Here is a 21,872-nt window from a genome sequence, read left to right on the forward strand (position 1 = left end):
AAAATTTGAGTTGAGTATTAGGAGACGGAAATTGATACTTTTACTTCGTTTACCATTAACTGAACCGGAATTTTCATACCCTCGACTCTATTAAAGAATGGCTTGTCAGCAAAAAATATTACGCTTGCAATTATGCCCTCGTCTCTGAGGACTGTAGAGGAGCAAGGTGAAACCCGGGGCAAAGGTTACGGCCACTAATTATTGTTGATCCTACCGAGAGATGTCAATGCGCCATTTCATTCCCGAGAAATAAACATTATCCTTTAATTAATTAGCACTATTTTTTGGCATTGTTGAAAGATATGGTGAGGTCATATCCCATCTCAACTAATCCTGGCTTGAATACAAAGATAGTCTGTGAAACATCTCCCTTCCATCATAAAGAAGTTCAGAAGATAATTATGTCCATTTACCCTGCCGTTGAGTCACAAGTGTATGCATTCAGTACATACTGCGCTGAGCATTTAATTACAGTGAATCCTATCTAATAAGGAATCTGCCTAAGATGGAAACTTCCCCAGGCCGAAAGTCTAGGATTCCTAAAATATAAATGGAACGTTTTCTTACCAAATAAGCCACTCTAAAAGGCGGAATCCACGGAACGCTGATGGGAATCATGAAACTTAGCCTATGTCAAGCCTATCAATCAGCTGCATTGGAATCCGTTTTAAGTCTGGAGTAAAATTTCAGACAATTTTTGCACGAAGTATACTTGAAGTCAAAGCTTGGAGTTAAAGTCAACACCAATCTATGATCGTAAACCCCCATAAATTACTTATTTTCTGGGTTGTTAATGTTTTAAAAGAAATATTATTAAATTAAAATGAATGGATGCCTTTCATATTTTTAGTTTTCGCGAGGACGTCCATTTCATTACTTATAAGTTGGAAAACGTATGCATTCCGGAAATTTCAAGAGGTTCCCTGCGATTCCGCCGTTGGCACGTTCTGCTGTGTTTTAATTTTCAATTATTAAATTTTCCACAATTTCACCGTGAACTAAATGAAAATGTACAGAAAATATTTGACGCCAATCGTAATTTGGTTCTCTCTTTCTTTTCTCCTCGGACGAGGGTGGTCCCATGAGTGACCGGCCTGACCTAGAGATGGCGGTAGTTGTTTGAAAAAATATCACTGTTTTAGACATGATGTAATCTATAAAGCACATGTTTCCAGTTTGAAGACACCACGTTGTTTAGTATTTGTTTGGAAGCCATCAATAGGGAACGTTTTCAGTAAATTTGTGAGTAAATTGTGTGGAGTAAATTGGTCATCGTTGTTTGATACAATACCTGTATTTTAAAGGACTCAGGCCAACCAATATAAAAGATGAACTGCTCTGAATGAGTCTGATGGAGAGCCCGCTATGCCTCGTGCAGTTAAGGCCGACTCAGCGCTCGCGTTGCCTCAGGAGAGGACGAAGGGGCATCGCCGTACAGCATCAACTGGCGACAGGACGTCGTCGTCTGGAATTGTGTCTCCTGAGGACCTTCGTCGTGTGTTCGGGAGAGGGGAGTCGGCGCCAGCGTCGGCTTCCCCGATCCCGTGGACGGCGAAACCAAAAGAGACCGCTGGCAACGTACCTGCCACAAAAACAGATCCAGCACCAACGGTGACACAGGATAGCTCCAGCGGCCCTTTTCAGGACCAAACTGGAGTTGACGACCAGCAAGGTCGCAAGACCGCCAAGAGGAAGAAGGAAGCGAGAAAAACGGTGCTGCCGGTTTCCTCGCAACCAACTTCGTCTTCGGCGCTCCCAGGTGATGAGGAGGGAGCTGCCCGAGCCCTGGACTCGGGCGACGAGTCGGGCGACGGTTTTACCGTCGTCGGCTCAAAGAAAAAGAAGAAGAAGACGTCAACCCCTACGGACGACGCCATCCCGAGGCCTGCTGCCACCGAAGGAGCACCAACGGTGACAAAAAGGAAGACGCCTCCCATTGTGCTGTATGGCGTCACGGACGTCCAGGGGCTCATCGAGCGACTGGAAAAGGAACTCGGGGACGAGTTTGGATTGGAGGTCAGGCGATCTTCCATCCGACTCGTCACCGAGACCATTGAGGGTCACCGAAAGGCGACTGCGGTACTGGATTCCTTGAGGATCCAATACCACACTCAGCCCATCGAGAGAATTCCCGGGGTGAAGCTTTTCATCAAGGGCGTATCTCGGTGGGTCAGCGATGACAAGGTGACTGCGGCCCTTCAGTCACTTGGCTACGTCGTCAGAAGCCTTCGTCGCCTGACGGTCATGGAGGCTGGGAAACCGGTCCCCATTGATCGCCTCGTGGCGAATGTCGTGAGGACGCCGAGAGCAGTGCAGCCAAGGGACATCCGAAAGCTGCACTACTGCTTCGTCACGGTGGAACAGTGCCGTGGGGGAGGTGGCCCGTTGCAGTGCAATAACTGCATGCGCTTCGGGCACATTTCCCTTGCATGTCGCTGCGCCACCAGGTGCCTTCGGTGTGCTGGAGCCCATCGAGTGGAGGAGTGCTCCAGGGGGAGGACTGACGCAGCCATCTGCGCAAACTGCGGAGGTGACCACGCTGCTGTTGCTCGACGCTGTCCTGTGGTGATGGAGGCCTTCCGCCGCCACAAGGAAAACGGCGACGCGAAAAGAAAGGTTGCTCCGGCTGCTGGGAAGCCGGCGAAGAAACCTGTGCCGGCAAGGGCTGCAGCGAAGAAAGTGGAGGGGGGAAAATCCTTCGCCACGATCTTAAAAGGCCCTTCTCAGGACCAAATGGAGATAGACACGGCGACAAACGCCCGGTACCAGATCTCTTCCCCTCCCCCGAGCACAGAGAGGACCGAGGACTTGTCAACCTCGGCCCCGAAAGTCAAAGGGGAAGTCCTTCCGGGGACAATGGAGAAGGAGAGTACGGCAGAGGACCGGGGAACGTCGACGCCGGCAGGCGCCGCCAAGCCTGTGCCCTCTAAGTCTTCCAAAAAGAAGAAGAAGAACTCCCTTCTAGCTCCTGCGGAGAAGAAGGAGGAAGCTGCAGCGGAAAAGCCAGCCAAAACACCGCCGACCGACGCACCCCCGGACCAGGCAAGGACGGCCCTTGTCAGGACCAACGCTCCCCGTGACCCAGAGATTGCTTCCGCGGCTGTCGCTCCCGTCGCCTCCATTGCTCTGCAGGAGGACCAGGAGCTTTGGGTGACAGTTGCGACGATCTCCAAGACTCTGAGGCGGTACATCAGCAGCAAGCAAGGGCTCCTGCTCCTCTCACTCCTGGAGGAACTGGCGAGCGCAAGATCGGTTTCTTCACCCAGTCATGGGTAGAGACCCTCTAGTGCTCGTCCAGTGGAACGCCAACGGCATTCTTCGCCGTCGTGAAGAACTTCGGGCGTTCCTCCAGGACAAGAATGCTGCCGTTGCAGCCATCAATGAGACGCATCTCCGTCCGTCCGACGCATGGAGACTCCCCGGCTGGACCATCTTCAGGTCTGATCGGGAACTTCAGCGCCAGGGTGGTCGAACATCAGGAGGTGCGGCCATCCTCGTCCGGAATAACATTGAACACCGAGCGTGCCGAATGATCACTCATCGGAACGCGGAGGCTGTCTCGGTGGACGTCCGGACGCGGGGAGGATGGCTCCGGATATCTTCCCTATACTTCCCGCCAGGGAAGCCCTGGGACCCGGATCTCATCCTGGACCTACTAGGAAACGGCAGCCCGGCCATCATTCTGGGAGACCTCAACGCCAAGCACCCCACCTGGAATTCAAGGTCTCTCAACACGAGAGGACAAGCCCTCCGCGAGCTTGCAGACGACGAGGGACTAACGGTGATTGGCCCGGCGACGGCGACGCACCAGCTTGGAGACGTCCTTGACATTGCAATCTCACGTGGTGTCCGGACGTCTCTCAGTATGCACTCGTGTGTTGAACTGTCGTCGGATCATAACCCGACCATCCTGCTGCTGGGGACCAGAGTTCCAGTGATTCCAGCCAGATCTCAACTTGACCTTCGTGCCGCGGACTGGAAGACCTTCCGAGGGCTCATCGCTGGTAAGCTGCCGAGGGAACTGACTCCACCAACATCGGAGGAGATGGCAGACCAAATGGTCGGTCATCTCACTGCTACCATCACCGCTGCCATTGAGGCTGCGATTCCTAGAAGGGAGAGGCGCTCGTACTACTTGCGTGTGCCGCTTCCTCCCCCGGTTCGCGGACTCATCACGCGCCGGAATAACATCCGCAGGCGCTGGCAGCGGTACAGGACCGACGACCTTCGGCAGCAGCTACATGCGCTTGACCGGGAAGTCCGCTGCGCCCTCCAGGAAGTCCGCTCGGACAACTGGGAGGCGCACCTACGGGAAGATCTCTTGCGGGAGGATGGCGCGGAGGACATGGAAGAGATCAGGAAGATCTGCAGGAAGCTGCGAGGAAGCCAGCGACTGGACCCCATCGTATTCTGCGGTGATGAGGTGGCGACATCTCCCGGGGCGAAGGCAGAAATGCTTGCGACCTATCTCGAGGGCACCTTCAGTCCTAACCCCGGGAACGCGGATTCGGCGGCCATCGAGGAGGAGATCGCGGTGTCGGAGGAAGCGGTGAATGCTGCCCCTGAAGATGCTAAGGCTGCTCCCCAGTTCCGGAAGGAGGACGTTCTGGGCACGATACGCTGCTTACGCAAGAGGAAAGCCCCGGGAAATGACGATATACCCAATATCGTCATCCGGGAACTTCCGAATGCAGCGGTGGCGTACCTGACCAGCATCTACAACGGCTGCGTCAGGATTTCCTATTTCCCGACCACTTGGAAGAGAGCGAGGATCATATGTCTCCCGAAGACGTCGAGGACGGAGGTGGGACCCGGAGACTTCCGGCCCATTTCTCTACTCGACGGATTCGGGAAGATGTACGAGAGACTTCTGCTGGAGCCGATAGTAGGTTTCGTCCGAGAGGCTGACATCCTCCCGGATGAGCAGTTCGGCTTCCGAGAGCGGCATTCCACGGTCCATCAGCTGGTGAGAACCACGGACTTCATCACGGACGCCTTCAACAGGAAGATGTCGGTGGCAGGCGCATTTTTCGACGTCAGCAAGGCGTTTGACCGCGTCTGGCACCAGGCACTGCTGTTGAAGATGCGGAGACTCCACTTCCCGACGTGGATCATCGAGGTGATCCGCTCCTACCTAAGAGACAGGACCTTCGTCGTTTCCTGGTCTGACTCGTTCTCTGGGGTGCACCGGATCTCCGCTGGTGTCCCCCAGGGTTCGGTTCTCGGGCCAGTATTATTCAACATCTTCTCCCATGACATTCCCAGGAGTCATGGGAGGCACGAGGTCCTGTCACTATACGCGGACGACGCGGCGCTCCTGTGCAGCTCCCGGCGAATATCTTTCGCCGTGGAGAGGCTGCAGATCGTCGTCGACGAGCTACTTTCGTGGTATCGTCGCTGGCGGTTTGCAGTCAATGCCGGGAAAACGAAGGCAATCGTCTTCCATACCGGCAGAGGAGCGCCGACAGAAGAGGAGCTGTCGGTGAATGGAGTCACCCTTCCGTGGGAATCCGAGGTTCTCTACCTCGGAGTGCTGATGGACCGGAAACTCCTTTGGAACGCCCAAGCGCGACGTGTCCGAGGGAAGGCCTTCGCGGCGCTTAACCGGCTTCGGCCGATTATTCGTCCGGGGGTCCTGAGCTCGGAAACGAAGCGTCGACTGTACCGAGCGTGCGTGTTGCCTGTCATCACGTATGCAGCGCCGGTATGGTCAGGAGTGCCGAAGTCTACCCTCGCTCTCATCCAAGTGGTGCAGAACTCTGCGCTACGGTGCATCTTGGGATGCGGGCGCTACGCCCGCGTGGAAGAGATGCACCAGGACGGGAACATGGAACCTCTGAACGTCCTTCTTCCGGAGCTGTCTCGAAGATTCTTCGAGAGGGCTGCGGATTCAGACGTCGCCACCATCCGACGCCTCGGAGAGATCCAGGTTTCAACGTGGGACCGCTATAAGCGCCCCATTGCGAGCATGGATCGCCAAGATGCCCTCCCAGCGAAGAAGAGGCCCAGGCTTCAGTAGCAGGGATCGCCAGAACGCCGTGACAACGCAGAAGACGACGCCCTGCCTTAGAAGCCTAGGCGGCTGGAAAGGCAACACAGTGGAGCCCCGACCGGAGTAACGGGGGTCCGTCCACGAGAATTACTGAATGAGTCTGCTCCTTCGTTTACAACGGTAAAATATTTGGTAGCAGAGTTTAAACGAGGCCGTAAGAGCTGTCAAGACGAGTATCGCATTGGTCGACCAAATGAGGTGACGACTCCAGAAACGGTGAAGAAAATCCACAAAATGACACCGGATGATCGTAAACTGAAAGTGCGCGAGCTAGCAGACATAGGAGGCATTTCAAAAAGTGCGGTACCGCGCATATTTACTGAAAATTTGGAAATGAGAAAGCTGTGTGCAAGATGGGTGCCGCTTTTTCTCGAACTCGAGCAAAACCAGTGTCGTGAAGATGTTTCAATGGAGTGTTTAGCGAAGTTTCACAGCAACAAAGCAAAATTTTGGCGCCGTTTCATAACCGTGGATGAAACATGGGTCCATTACTTCACACCCGAGGCAAAAGAACGATCAAAACAATGGACTCAAATGGGAGAACCCACTCCAAAGAAGGCGAAGACCATTTCATCTGCAGGCAAGGTCATGACGTCGGTTTTTTGGGATGCATGTGGGATAATGTTCATTGACTATTTTGAAAAAGGAAAAACTATTATCAACGGCAAGTATCATGCAAACTTATTACAACGTTTGAGCGAAGAAATCAAGCAAAAGCGGCCGCATTTGGCTTAGAAGAAAGTGCTGTTTCATCAGGACAGTGCAGCAGCTCACAAATCCGTTATTGCGATGGCCGAAATTCATCAATTAAAGTTTGAATTGATGCCTCATGCACCCTAATCGCCAGATTTAGCCCCCCCCTCGGATTATTTTCTGTTCGCAAATTTGAAAAAAATGGCTCGGTGGTTACAGATTTTTCAACCGTGGAGAAGTGAGGTCGGCAGTTAATGGCTATTTTAAGGAGCAAGACAGTTCTTATAATAAAAAGGGTATCAAACTTATTGAACATCGCTGGGAAAAGTTTATAGAGCTGAAATGAGATTATGTTGAAAAATAAATACATTTTTTCTATTATTTTTGTATTTTCTTTGTTGGGTCTGGTACTTCTGGGACTATCCTCATACATTTGGCATTACCAAACTGAAAAAGAATGATTCTAGGGGGAGGTGCTAGGATTCTATATGGGAATGCGCGTGGAATAATTTTCGTCGACTCTCTTGAAAAAAGAAAAACTATCAGCGGCGAGTATTATGTGAACTTTTGATCGAAGAAATCAAGCAAAAGCGGCCGCATTGGGCCAAGAAGAAAGTGTTGTTTCATCAAGACAATGAATCTCACAAATCCGTTATTACAATGGCCAAAATTCATTCATGAATAAAAGTGGGAAAATCGCTGAGAAAAGTGTATAGAGCTGAAAGGAAATTATGTTGACAAATAAAGACATTTTCTTCTAAAATTTTTGTGTTTTCTTTGTTGGGTCAGGTACTTCTGGGGCCACCCTTGTACCAACCCGTGGTTTATTTCTGCATTGGTTAGTTCATCATGGTTAAGCATGAAGAGCTCAGAGTTAGCCGGTCAGCTGAGAGTTTGTTCTGTGTAGACTTTATGTAAAATTTTATAATTTATAATGTATAATTCTAAATGTATAGGTTTTAATTATATATGAAGCGGTTATAAAATAATAATTATCCCATTAAAATTTGTATTCCAATCGCACCCGGTGTAAATATTGATTTATTCCAAAGAGCCCTAAAAATATGAAACCTAACTGGGTTCTGCAACGTACATATAATGAGATAAAGGATTATGGCTATGATCAGGCAATTTTAATGTATAAAATGAGGTTTATCTCTTATTTAGCTGATGTCGATTGCTATTTTTAAGTCGCTTCATTGGATGACATTTTCTACATTTATTCTCTTTATGGTGGACATTACTTAGTGATAAAGTAGCCATAATATGAGGATTAATATACATTAAAAGTTGACTTAAAATTCAATTATATGTTGAATTGCACGTTTACCGTGTGATTACGAGGTATAAGGTTACTTTAGCGCTTATGTAAATTTGAAAGTTTTGAAACTCACTCAAATTTGGTCAACTATTTTGTCCATGGTATGTTCTCATTAAATTATATAACCAGTCCCATACTACTCAGGTACGAATGAAGTGAGAGTCCGGATGGGCAATGTTAGGAATAGGAGTAAGGCAGGGTTGCTCATTATCACCGGTGCTGTTCAACGTTTATGTGGAGGAAATGATTAAAGAGGTATGGGAAGAACTGGAGGTAAGGATGAAAGTCGGAGGAGATTTCGTAAAATGAGTTATGTTTGCTGATGACCAAGCTTTAGTTTATCAGTCAGCCAAGGAGTTGTAAGCATTGCTGAAGGCATTCGAAATTCATTGCGTTAGACATGCGATGAGAATAAATATAAAGAAAACAAAAGTTATGCGATTTTCCAGAAAGAAAGAGGCTAAGTTAAACGTTAAAATAGGACGGAAAAAACTAGAGCAGGTGGAACAGTTTACGAATCTCGGAAGTTTTTTGGACCAAAATGGTCGACGTAGGATGGACGTAAGGAGAAGAATTGCGCTAGGCAAAGAAGCTTTCAAAAGGATGAGAGGATTGAGGACGGGCGTTAAGTAATGATGTTAAGAAAAGATTCGTTGAAACTTTGATATGGGGCGTAGTTATGTGCAGAAATATGGCAATTGAAACAGAATGATAGGTGTAGACTGGAGACTTTTGAATTGTGGGTGTGGAGAAGAATGGAGAAGATGAAGTGGACAGAAAGGAAAATACATGAGGGAGTGGAGGAGTATGAAGGGGGAGTAGAGGGGATTGTAGGGAGAAATCCTAAGGAAACAGAAAAAATGGATGCAAAGCATAATGATAGGCGGGTGAATTCTTCTCGGGTCTTCCACCGGGTCAATGGCTCCATAGCTGCCGACTTTTCGATTCCCGACTCGGTCATCGTCATCAGGGCTTCTGATGACGATGACCGAGTCGGGAATCGAAACGTCGGCAGCTATGGAGCCATTGACCCGGTGGAAGACCCGAGAAGAATTCACCCAACGAATACGCCGGGAAAGCACCAGATCTTTCATAATGATAGGCAATGGGATATTGAAGACTGTGATAGAGGGAAGAGTGTTAGGCAAACGAGGAAGGGGCAGGAATAGGATAAGGATGTTGGACGGAATGGAGGGAGGAAGTAAGTATGTATATGGAGTTGAAGAGGGGCCTATTTTAGAGTAGGATGTTGCGTTTTTTATGAGAGACAATAGAATTATTTGTTAGCTTTTGTCCACCCATAGCATACCTTAACCGGCAGATTAACTATTTTATATTGTGCTTTAGCAATCCAATGTCTATCACTTCACCCACCACCGCCTGCGAGGCGCTCTCTTGAGAATCTCGTGCGCATTACCACATCCATATCCACCGTCGTGAACATTATCATATTCATATCTTTTGCTAATTATGTTCTCACTTTCTTTCGTAGAAATTGGGGATTGACATCACCGATGAGCAACTCGAAGAAATGAGCAATCATCTTCACGACATCGACTTCAAGGGTGCCGCAGAGGAGGAGAAGAAGACGAGGCATGACGTGATGGCCCATGTGCATGTCTTCGCCGCTATGTGCCCGAAGGCCGCCCCGATCATCCACCTGGGGGCGACATCGTGCTACGTCGGGGACAACACGGTGATGATTGAATGAACGAGGGTTTGGGTCATCCTGTCGATGGACTTGAATCTTCATGTTGGGGTCCTAAAACATTTGCGAATCTCTCAAAAAAAAATCCCAAACTTGATCCAGAGTGAATGCTACACAAATTCTCCCATCGCTATTCTTCTTCCCCCTCACCCAATGTTGAACTGAGCCCAAAACCTTTAACAGTGGCCCGGGAACCATTGAAACATTCAGGCAATTAGAAGAGGGAGCTCGAAGGTTTGGAGACGGCTGTCGTTTTTCTCCGATTAAACAATTTATCGAGGAGCGTTATATTAAAAATGTAACGACCCCTATGTCCGATCCCATTTCGGAATGCAAATCCAATGAATGTAAGAAAAACTAATGTCACTGTCGGCACTTGTTTTGCTGATGATTTAATTTAGATATCCACAGAGCTGACTGACCATGCCGGCATAAAATTTTAGATTTTTCTTATTTTTTCGTTTTTACCGCGTGATTTTTCAGTCGATGGAAACGATGCCATTTATATGCCAGTTAAATTGTGTGTTGTGAAATAGGTCCATTAATGTCTTGCCACTTTGGCCATTTTAATTCTGTTGCACTCACATTGACACACACGAGATCCATCGGACTTCTAACCAGCTTGAAATAAGGAAAGGGTCGAAAAAAAGGAGGAAAAAAGTGCGGAGGAGGTACAGGTACAGGTTCTTATTGAAACACCAAGGCGGACCGAAAAAAATGGCCAGCAATTTGAACCAAAACAACAATGGGCTTTGAAATTTGGCATGGTGGTAGATCACAGGACGCTACTAAATAGAGAAAAATAAAAATTTTGAACAAAAGATTTGCTGTCTTCTTTTAGATTCTAGAATTTCAGGTCATTATACCAAACAAAATGTCCTACTAGGAGCTGACTGAGATTCAAAATATTACAAAATTATAGATTAGATAATGCCAAAAATGTAGATTAGATAATGCCAAAAATGTTGGCCTCTTTTTTTGAATTTCCTTGGTTATAATGTTTCCCCATTGTTTACCGGAGGAAATTTCTGGGTAGACTTTTTCACATGCACAAAATTTGCAAGAAAGATATTTGTTTCATCCTTAATTCTTTTATGAAATCATTAAATGTTTACTACCCTTGCCATTTTCACCAAAAAACTTTAAATTTATAGAAAAGTTAGGTAAAATTTTATATAAACTTTCGAAAGGAGAACACAATTTTTGAGTTATCAGTAAAATTTGTCTTCCTTCTTTTAAACCATGTTATTTCATTTCATATAAGTACAGGGGGAATTATATTATGCTTTTTTTTCTATTTTCGCATCTCTCCCAGCCCCCGAGGTTTTAAAGGAGTTTTAAATGAGAAAAAATAAGTCATTTAATCGCTTTGTAAACATTTTTTAAAGAATCATCAAAATTGATAAAACTCTCATGTCTCTAATTACATTTTTTTCTTTTACAGGATTTGATAATAATCCGAGATGGACTGGACATTCTTATGCCAAAACTAGCCTCAAGCATTCAGCGACTTACTAATTTTGCTGAGCAATACAAGAGCCTACCAACATTAGGATTTACTCATCTTCAGTAAGTAATGGTCCATGGTTAAATTTGTCCTGTCTTATAACTGAGGGAGTTTAAATTGACAAATTGATAGCATGCTCATAGATTATGCTGTGCTATGATATTCCCTTTTCATTTGCAGACCTGCTCAATTCACTACTGTAGGAAAGAGAGCTTGTTTATGGATTCAAGATCTGCTCATGGATGAAAGAGCCATGAGAAGAGTTAAAGGAGATTTACGTTTCAGAGGTGTGAAGGGGACCACTGGAACGCAGGCATCTTTTTTGCAGCTCTTTAATGGTATTATGGCTTCCTGACTTATTTCTAATTACTCTCAGGGAAACGTACTATTTTCCATTTCAAATGGAAAAATTATTTTATTCTGAAATGCTTGATTTTTTTCATCGTAAATGTTTTATTTCGTGACTGATTTTGCTTCAAAACTTCCATCGCAGGGGATAGTGCTAAAGTTAAAAAATTGGATGAGTATGTGACAAAAGCGGCCAAATTTGAAAGTGGCTTTATAATTTCTGGCCAAACATACACAAGAAAGGTAGACGTGGAAGTTGTTTCATGCCTCAGCAGCTTAGGAGCATCTGTACACAAGGTAAGTACTGACATGGTTCTGAAGTGTTGTCTTATGGTCAGAGTTAGCAGGTGCACATGTGCAGTGAAGTTATTATAATTTTGTGATGGTTTCGCTTTTATTTCGATATGTGCCGGATAAATTATTTTTATGTCATCATCATCATGGGTCATTAATCTTCAGGTTGGTTTGAAGCAGGTCAACATTCAATTTTTCTCTTGGCTAATCTAATTATGTCAGCAGAGCTCGCATAATCACTTTACTCCTTTCTTGCTCCCTCATTGCTGGGTCTGGATTTAATTACATCTAACTAGCCCCTATAGTTATGGATCACACTTCTACCATTGTAAAACACTCCAACATTCAGGCAAAATGGTGGAAACCTCTGACTGACCCAATTCCTAAATTCTGTTTTCAGGTAACTCTATCTTCCATTGCAAAGTCACTACCTTCTTGGATGAAACATACATGTATTACACATCTCATGCAGAGATGCAGCTCTATTTACGGATATTCCTAGGCAAAACTTTGATGAGCTTTAGGACACATAGCAAACACCAATGAGCTCTCTGGATCTGGTGTCAACATGACCATTAAGACCTCTGCAGTCTAATTAGAATCATAGTGCTTAGACTATCCAAACATTCTATGATTATCTGGAAAATATTGCAACTAAGAAAAATTCTAATTCAAATATTTGGAACAACTTTAATGCCAATATCACTGCCATATTAGTGGCGCTGCCACTTAAATTTAGAATGATTCCGTCAGGTGCACTCTGGTGGTTCAAAGTTACCATATAGAAATATCTTTGTAGTGTTAAGTCTAAGTCTAAGCAGTCTAAGCAGACATTTTTGTCATAAAATAATGGTTTATGGCTCTCCTGGATAAAAGTTTACCCGGAGAAATGGGTTTTCGCAAATTATTTCTCAACCTTGAGAGTATGGCCAAAAATTTACAGAAAGTTATTGCAGTCTGTGATGAATATTTGAAATAAATTATTTTTGTATTATAAATAGGAGTACAAATGTGTTATTCATCTTCCTCTTTAATTATTTGTCAGAAATTTTTGCTTAAATAAGTGGTTATGTAATGCTGGACTTTTTACTACCCTGATTTAATATTGCTGATTTTAACTAAAAGTAAATTTTACTATAGTTGTCCTAGTATTATTCAAATTCATTCAATGTACTTTTCACTTCAATGAAGTTTGAGAAGCTTTTGCACCATCCTATCAAATCTTTGAACAGTTGAATTTTAAAGACTATGAAATGTACATGTGTATGTATGTAGCTACTAAGATGTAGTAATAATAGTAATATTTATTGGTCCCAGGACTTTACTAAGTAAAATATGGGATAAGTCATAGAACAAACAAACAACTGCTTCAGCGTGCTGAAGACTTCAGAAACTCTTCCACGCTATAATAGAATTTATCTATCAGAAAATGCTTCAGATATTTCTTAAATGTATCCCTAGAAGGAGCAGACTTTATGCCTGGGGGCAGATAGTTAAAAATTATGATGGCCACATGAAAGGGACTCTTATTATACATAGCAGAAGAGTGGTAGAATAAATCTACATTGATACTCTGTCGAGTGTTATGCCCATGTACTTGAGCATTGGGGATTTGTTGTTTCATGTTTACTTAGCATAAGTAATAAATACACAGGCAAGGTAAAGTTAGAATTTTCAATTCTTTAAAATAAGGTTTGCAATTGTGCCATGGGGGGGTATTTTTGCTATATACCTAATGCATCTTTTTTGTATTATAAAAACTCTACAGAGCCAGGTGATGCTCCCCAAAAAAAAAACAATTCGGTACCTCATATGTCACTGAACGTTGCCTTAGTAAAGTATTTTCAGTAATTTAAATTTGCAATGTTTGTGAGACTTCTTAGAATTAATCCACTATTTGTCAAAGTGGAACATAGGCCATTGGTGTATATGAATCCCTCAATTTAAGGAATTATCAATAGGCAAACCTAAAAAAATTTGATGCTGTGTACCCTTTCTATGGGTTGGCCTTTTGAGCAGAGGTTTTGACTGAGGCACTGCCCTTCTTTTTTTAAATTGAATACACCGTGTTTTCCAATCGATAACGTGCACCTTATGTATGACGCGCATCTAGAACTTAGTAGTTCTCATGAATTTGTATAGATACCACACACCCTTTTTCTCATAGATTTTTTAGATGAAATAACTATAACAGTAGCAGATCTGTATAAAATAGAATGCAATTAGAAAAGCATGCTCAAAGGCTATTTTTTTTGTAGCGAGACTTCTTTAAATTATTGTGTACATAGGTATGTAAGTGTTTGGATTTTTTCAATTTTCATTTTACATAACGCACGTCGTCATTTTTTTCCATCATATGAACATTTTAGTGTTGATAATGCCACGTTATCGATGGGAAAATACGGTAATTTGTTTTCAGTACATTAACAGACATTATTTAATATGATTACATATTACTATTTATTTGCTAAAAGTTTTAAAATAATGATGATTCAAATAGTGAAATATTCATGTGTTTTTTATATTGAAGGGCAGAATTTGTATTTTTATGTTACTAATATGATTCAGTAAAATATTAATGGCTTATATTAAATACTTGCTACCCATAGAAATGCTACAGTAGGCTACAATAGAGTTATTAAAGCTATCATTTTTATTGCATGGAAGTTCATTGGTAGTAATTAATACTTTAAAATAGAAGCATTTCCATTTCTTATTGTTTTTAGAATGGCTTTTGTTGACTAAATAAAAGCAATAATTTTGAACACTTAAATTATTTTTATTTGTATACGTGTAATGCTACAGTTCCAACTATAAAATAACTGATTAATCGCCAAACACTTCGAACTGCAATCCTTGATTATATTCCTATTATTCAAAGTGAGAAATGTCCATTTTCATATGTATTGGCAAGTTTATGGTCATCAAAATAGGTACTCATCAAACAGCTAATCAAAAAATACTAGTTAAGTATAATAATAATATAAAAGGAATCAGTGTCTAGAAAGTAATTGGGGATCAAAGATTAGTGAATTTGGGCCTAAGTGAAACAAATTTAATTTTGTAACATGGAGCCCAAAGTCAAAACTTAGCATTTCTGTAGTCTCTCCATCATTACAATATTTCATCCAGTAAGTCTGGATGAATATTTGAACATTCTGTTGTTATTACTGGTTTGATTATCTGTTTGATTGTTTTACTACACTTAGTAATGCTAAACAATGGTATCCTTTTCTTCCCTTAGATATGCTCTGACATTAGACTCCTTGCAAACATGAAGGAATTGGAAGAACCTTTTGAGACTACTCAGATAGGTTCAAGTGCAATGCCTTATAAGCGAAACCCAATGAGAAGTGAACGATGCTGTGCCATTGCCCGCCACCTGATTACCCTCTCATCAAATGCCTACAATACTGCTGCTACTCAGTGGATGGAACGCACTCTTGATGATAGTGCAAACAGGTCATTTATTTATTGAAGTCCACTTACATTATCTTTATTTATTGCATACCTGTTCTCATTTGAATTTATTCTCTTTTGTTTGTTTATCTGTTTTCAGCTCTTTTCTATGCAATTTATCATTTTCATATGATTTACGATTAGGATGAGATATGGGCGATGAAAAACATATTTATCTGATGTTGAATTTAGTTAATTCTGCAGAAAATGCAGAAGATTATTTGGACTTCAAAAAACAGTAATAACACAATTTGATCAAAAAGTTCCTAGATGAGTTAATTATAATCATGTGTTTACTGTACCTACAGTAAACTCATGATTATACATGTGCAGATTATCCATGCTCTCTTCTCTCCTCCCGGCACCTCAAAATTGTAATAAAATTACAATAGTTAGGATAATTAAATGCTTTGAAATTTTGATATGCTTTTTAAAAAAGATGCAAGTTGGAAATACTTCAACTCTCTTAAATGGTTTTATTCATGATCACAAAACCAAAAGTTGTCAACATTTAAACATTTTTGTACTTTAAACACCTACCCATTATCATTTCCCTCACTTTCACCTTGCAGCCCTGAGAAGTCCATTTCTCCTTTTAGCTGAGAAAATATATTGTTTTACTGTACAACAAATAAGTCAATAACTATCTATACTGTATTATTTTATTCAGTATCGTATGAAGAATAGGAATCCGTATCAGCGATCCTTCTGTCAATCTACTCCCTTTGCCAATCATTTATTTTTTCCTGCCTGCATAATTGGTATAGCTTTCTGACAGTGCATTCTGCTGTTCACTTGATGATACTTCTGTGTTCTTGTAAAACTATGATTCAGCACTTATGAAAATGGCTGAAAAATTAAAAAAAAAATGTACTTTCCATTTCTAAAAAATCGAATCAGTCATTAGTGAATGAAAAGGAGGATTAATTTGTTTCCTAATAACAGTCACTTTATTTTAAAAACTATTTGACTCGTGTGAATTGAATCTGTATATATCACCACCATATTTCCCTCATATTTCAGTTATCTGCTTTTTTCAATTCTCTGTACTTTTTCATATTGGTATGGATAATTGAGAATTTACTTTATTGATTCACAAGGTCAACAGTGGTCTTAAATATTTAGCTAAAAATATTATTTAATTCCTTGCAAATTCCTTATAAGTCCTTCCTACAAAAAAAGAGGAAGTATAAATAAGTTGGTGCTATGCCATTGCCTTTAGAGTTAATTTATATTTCACCTATATGTATGTTTGATGATATCGCTGTAAATCAGGTGAAAATTACATGCATGTGAAAAAAGGTGGGATATGATGGGGAAGTTCCTATACCGGAAAGTTCAGGTTTTGGACTGATGCAATACAAATGAGAACTTAGGTAAGAGGCTGAGAAAAACAAAAGCAAAAAGCAGGTTGATTGCATAGACAAACCCTGGGAAAGTTTATTCAGAGAAAAAATTAATGAATGGAGGTTTTGAGTCAGTCTGTACTAAAGTGACATGAAGCTCATTGAACATATGTTAAGGTGTAGGTAGTGGTGATAAAGGGAACAGAGAGAATATAGGAAAGTATGAGAAAGTTTTTTGACCATGTTAAGATTTGTATCATCTGCATTGGTCTCGTGGGTTCTTGCAAATGGCATCTTTGTACCCTAGGGGTTGGTATAATATGACAAACATTCTGTGAAATCAATTTTCAGTAAAAGTTTTAAAATTTATGCATGGAGACATTGTTATCTTTTTGAGTCATTTGTTTATTGTTTTTGATTTATTGTAATTTTAATGCTGGCCACATGTGAATTTGTAATTTGAAGGTAGCCTTAGCACACAAATAACAATAAGGCTGACCTAAAGCTTCCGTTGTTGCATGTTTTCGATTTTAAGTTTTTAATTTTAGGTTAAGAAGTGGATTAATTTATCTGTCTATACTTACCATAACCACCTCCAACTATTCTCAGTTTATGAATTGACATCATGGAGTAGCTGATCTCTTATCTCACACAAAACAAATGAAAAATTTCTTGGAAGCTTTCACATTGAACTTGCTAAGTATGCCCATTTTTAAAAATCAATCCGGTTTCTGGTAGCCATTTCACAATTTAGATGTGGGATGCATGTCCAATGCATAAATTGAACATATAATTTGTGGAGCAAGTAGAGACATGAATAAAAGTAAGTTTTTCTAACCCAAACTTCAAATTTTGCATGCAATTCCATTTAATGCACACTTGACGATGCTTGAAGCAGCAAAACCTTGGTAATAACAATGTTTTCATTTCTCTGCACATTAATTTTAATTATGTTTACTTTTAAATATTTCTTAGAAGTTGAAATCCAATTAAAGTTTTCTAAAAATTTTATTATCCTTGAATAATTCATTAGGAGTCAATAGCTGTGTGGATTCGCAACCTTTGTGAATATTTCTTAAGTTTCATAATGTTTTTATCTTCTCAGGCGAATTACCCTAGCTGAAGCCTTTTTATCTGCCGACTGTATATTAGTTACATTGCAGAATATATTTGATGGCCTTATTGTGTATCCAAAAGTTATTGAGCGCCACATAAATCAGGAACTTCCCTTCATGTCAACTGAGAATATAATCATGGCCATGGTTAAAGCAGGAGAAGACAGGCAGGTGAGTTAGAGTGTTTCCTGGCCCATTTTATGCCCTTATTTTACTCCAAAGTTTGCTCGAAAATTTACCTGTGTCTTATGTGCTGAGGGTATGAGGGTATAACTTTGTCCTATGAGACGTAAGCCATTTTGTTGGGAAAAATACTTACTATCTTTAATATTATGTACTTTTCCTGCATCAGGCTAAAAAATGGGTGCCTTAATTAGTAATTTTGATAATAGCACTGTTTGGAGCCAGTAGTAAGCAATACAGCTTTTTATATTTCCTTGACAATACCTCCTGAGAAAATTCCCAAATAAATTGTAAATTTATACAATACAGGTATGCTACATATTTGTTTCATCTCATATGTGGTGCTACTGCAAAATATCTATGGTTTGGGCTAACAGGGATGTTGCCCCTTTGCTAATGCATCAGGTCTCACATAATAAACTCAGTCTACTGACACATGGCCTTAGTAGTATGTTGTTCAATAGTAATAGGTTCATTTCTATTGAGTTTGCATATTAGCTTTTACACACAGGAACTAAGTATTGCATAACAAGTTAAAATTAAAATAACTAAATAGACAAAATGCTATGCAGTACTACATTTTAACTTGAAGTTATGAATTGAGAATACCATTGTGTTTGTTTTTAATGTGGGAATAGCAGTAAGCTGGATGGAAGTGAAGATGAAACTGTACATATGATTTTAGCAGCAGTTGATGATGAATTTCTTAGAACCTATGATGAATAAACGTTCATGAAGTTACTGATTTTTAAATGCAATTATTTAATTTTTATTGCATAAAGTCATTAAAAGTCTTCATATTTTTTCTGTCTGATCCAAGTATTTCTCATAAATTCTAACCTGCACAGTGCATCTTTTGGGCATGAAAATATAGTGGTTATATGAATGTTAGAAGTTAACCAATTAATGAAAGGTCCTGATATATATATATATTTTAACCTAATGTTCAACCTGTATTTTCATATTCTTTTCTCACCTTCTCATCTTTGAGAGTATGTGCATTCTACCTGTGCTTTTAATACTTTACATTATTAATATCATCATCCCTTGTTTCCAGGCACTTCAGATAGTCTAAGGAGTGTTTGTTCATTGATTTTTATTCCTGGCTGGTATTCCAAATAGAGCATTCAGTCCTGCAGTGATAATTTAATTTAGTACTCATGATATTTTCATTAAGAGTAGGTGAATGCTATTGACAGGTCTTTCCTCACTCCTTAATTTCTGACAACTCCCATCCCTATGGACCCTTTTCTTGAATCTGAGGAGCATAATAGCACTGATGTCTTCAAAAAACATCTTATCAGAGAACTAGGTGACCAGTAATGGTAATAAAATACTTGATTCACTACCCAGGATCATCACTTAATCCATTTTACCTCTATAATACAAGATAATAATAACAATGATAATACATTTTATTTGTCCAGCGATCAAGTAGTTACAACTGTTACACTTGATATAAGACACGTCAGGGGAAAGTGACAAAACACATTCGTGTATACAAGACATATTAGGCATAATCAAGAAATTCAGCAATCGAAGAAAAGATTTTTAATTTTAAGAACCTAAGTAGATTGACTATAAATGCAGCCACACTTTTATGGACCAGCTTTTTCTCAGCTGGGAATTTATTGTAAAGTTGAAGGCCCATAAAATTTGGGCCAGCACCTGCATATTTTGTATGTGCATATAAAACGTGCAGCTGCTCATTCTGCCTAGTAGAATATATGTGGATGTCACAATTTTTCATGTACTCGGATAGATTTCTTTTTGTACGTACTACTGCATGAAAAATATAAATACATGGCACTGGAAATACATCCAATTTTTTAAACTGGGAATGGCAAGGGGCATTGTGTTTTGCAAAACTCATTAGCTGAATGGCTCTTTTTTGGACCCTAAATAAGATATCCATTATGTTATTTCAGAAGTGCCATGAACAAATAAGAGTGCTGTCTCATCAAGCAGGTGCTGCTGTGAAGCAACGTGGACTAGATAATGATTTGATTGAAAGAATCAGAAAGACTCCTTATTTCGCACCAATACACCCTATTCTTGATTCTCTTCTGGATCCAAGCACTTTCATCGGAAGAGCACCAGATCAAGTAAGACTGCAATTTGAGTATGTTCTAGCAGACCGTTTAGTAATGATTTTTTCTTGAATCATTACATTCTTACAAGTTTCAATAGAAATCACTTTATTGTGAAATATACGTCTTCCTTTGTGGAAGGGTAATATTTTGTAACAGAAATGTATCTGTCTACATATTTAGATACCTAAGGAGGAAAATTTTTACAGAAAAAAACTATAAGGTCTAGAGCAGTGGTTCTCTACCTTTTTTATTTCACTCTCCCCTTGCAACATAGTTAATAACATCATACTAAGATATAGAGTAACATCACGATAACTCTTTCCAAGAGATATAGAAAACTTCTTTTCATTTAATATTCATGCATCAATTTTAAACTGTGTCATTCAATACACATTATTAAATGTTCCAGAATAAATTGAAAACAAACTAAAATTTTATAGATTGTATATAACCTATGGGATATTACAATTTGCTGATTGATGGTCCTAATCCCTTCCTTAAGTCCTGAAATTCACCCAAGTGGAGAATAACTCCCTTGTTGAGAACCTCTGGTTCTTAGAGATTAAATTTTCTGACTTTAGTTTTAATGCTGAATCCTCCAGAAATACTTTCCTTATAATTGTCCTAATATTTTGGGAATGACAGAAACATATTGATCACAAAAACTCTTTTGTCTATTCACGGAATCTTCATGAAATCAATAGTGCAGGTGGATGATGATTTTAAATTTCCATCAAAGGGAAAGTAAAAATAAAAAATTGAAGAAGGGTCAAGTCAGTTAATGTTTGTGAAAAACATCATTGAAGACTTGTGGACTAGGAAACTTGATGTAATCAAATGCCTTTGTCTTCTGATTATGGCTCTCTCATGATTAATTATTTTTGCAGGTTACTGAGTTTCTTAAAGAAGAAGTTGATCCAGTTTTGAGCAAGTACAAAGGAAAACTTCAAAACAAAGCAGTTTTGCTGGAAATATAACATCATATCTCTAATATGATTAGACATCATATCTCTAATATCTCTATTATGATTATGGAGTCTTATCTATCCATTTATTTTACATTTAGTTACAATGCTTTGGTATGTAATCCTTATAATTTCTAATTTTGTATTCTTCGTCTTCTTCTTCAAATAATAATATTCCATTTTTATTGCTGAGAATTAGCATTGCTCCTTAAAAGTGCTCATGTTATCATTATTTTGGTACTTTGTTGTTAAAATATGGGTATAAATGTATGTCACAAGTAAATATTTTTCTGTAATTGCTGAGAAATATTAAAGAAATTCCATTAAACATTAATTTGTTACTCAAAATGGTAAACTAAAAAACAATTACAAACCTCAGTTCCATTCCCTCCGATTATTATATCTTTTCAAAAAAGTCTTGATTTCTCCTCTCTTTCCGTAATGAATCATGCAAGTTTACTGCTCTTTTTGGAAAATTGACCTGTGATCATAGTGGTGGTATAAACAAGCTCAGCCAAATTTTGGATCCCTTGTCAGAAAAGTCACTTAGAGTTTCTTACTTCTCTCCTGCCCCTTTTGAAAGTTCAGGGTCTGTCCAGAAAATAAGTAGACTTACCCTGGGAAAACATTTATTACAGGTCAAAGCTCAAAACTAATATTCTTCAAAATAGCACCCTTATGCATTGACTAAATGGTGCCAGCCCCTCTGCCAGTTGCAGTATGCTTCCTGTTGGGAACCTCTCTCAGGCATCTCATCACGGCCTCTTTGACTTTATCCAGCATTCCAA

At 40.5% G+C, this 21,872-nt stretch overlaps 1 protein-coding gene across 1 annotated transcript in view; it reads left to right on the plus strand.

Moving 5' to 3' along the window:
- The window catches only part of Adsl (adenylosuccinate lyase), a 341,605-nt gene extending 320,199 nt beyond the window's left edge, over positions 1–21,406 (plus strand). Inside the window, exons 2-9 of the mRNA XM_071588235.1 lie at positions 9,559–9,762; positions 11,219–11,343; positions 11,462–11,619; positions 11,775–11,926; positions 15,168–15,385; positions 17,834–18,014; positions 19,955–20,131; positions 21,007–21,406. Coding sequence (XP_071444336.1) covers positions 9,559–9,762; positions 11,219–11,343; positions 11,462–11,619; positions 11,775–11,926; positions 15,168–15,385; positions 17,834–18,014; positions 19,955–20,131; positions 21,007–21,096 — 1,305 coding nt within the window. The 3' untranslated portion in view covers positions 21,097–21,406. The remainder of the gene's footprint in view (positions 1–9,558; positions 9,763–11,218; positions 11,344–11,461; positions 11,620–11,774; positions 11,927–15,167; positions 15,386–17,833; positions 18,015–19,954; positions 20,132–21,006) is intronic.
- Positions 21,407–21,872: the final 466 nt, after the last annotated feature.

Source organism: Hetaerina americana, unplaced genomic scaffold (genome assembly GCF_022747635.1).
Source record: "Hetaerina americana unplaced genomic scaffold, ioHetAmer1.1.p SCAF_3, whole genome shotgun sequence".
Classification (NCBI taxonomy): Eukaryota; Metazoa; Arthropoda; class Insecta; order Odonata; family Calopterygidae; genus Hetaerina; species Hetaerina americana.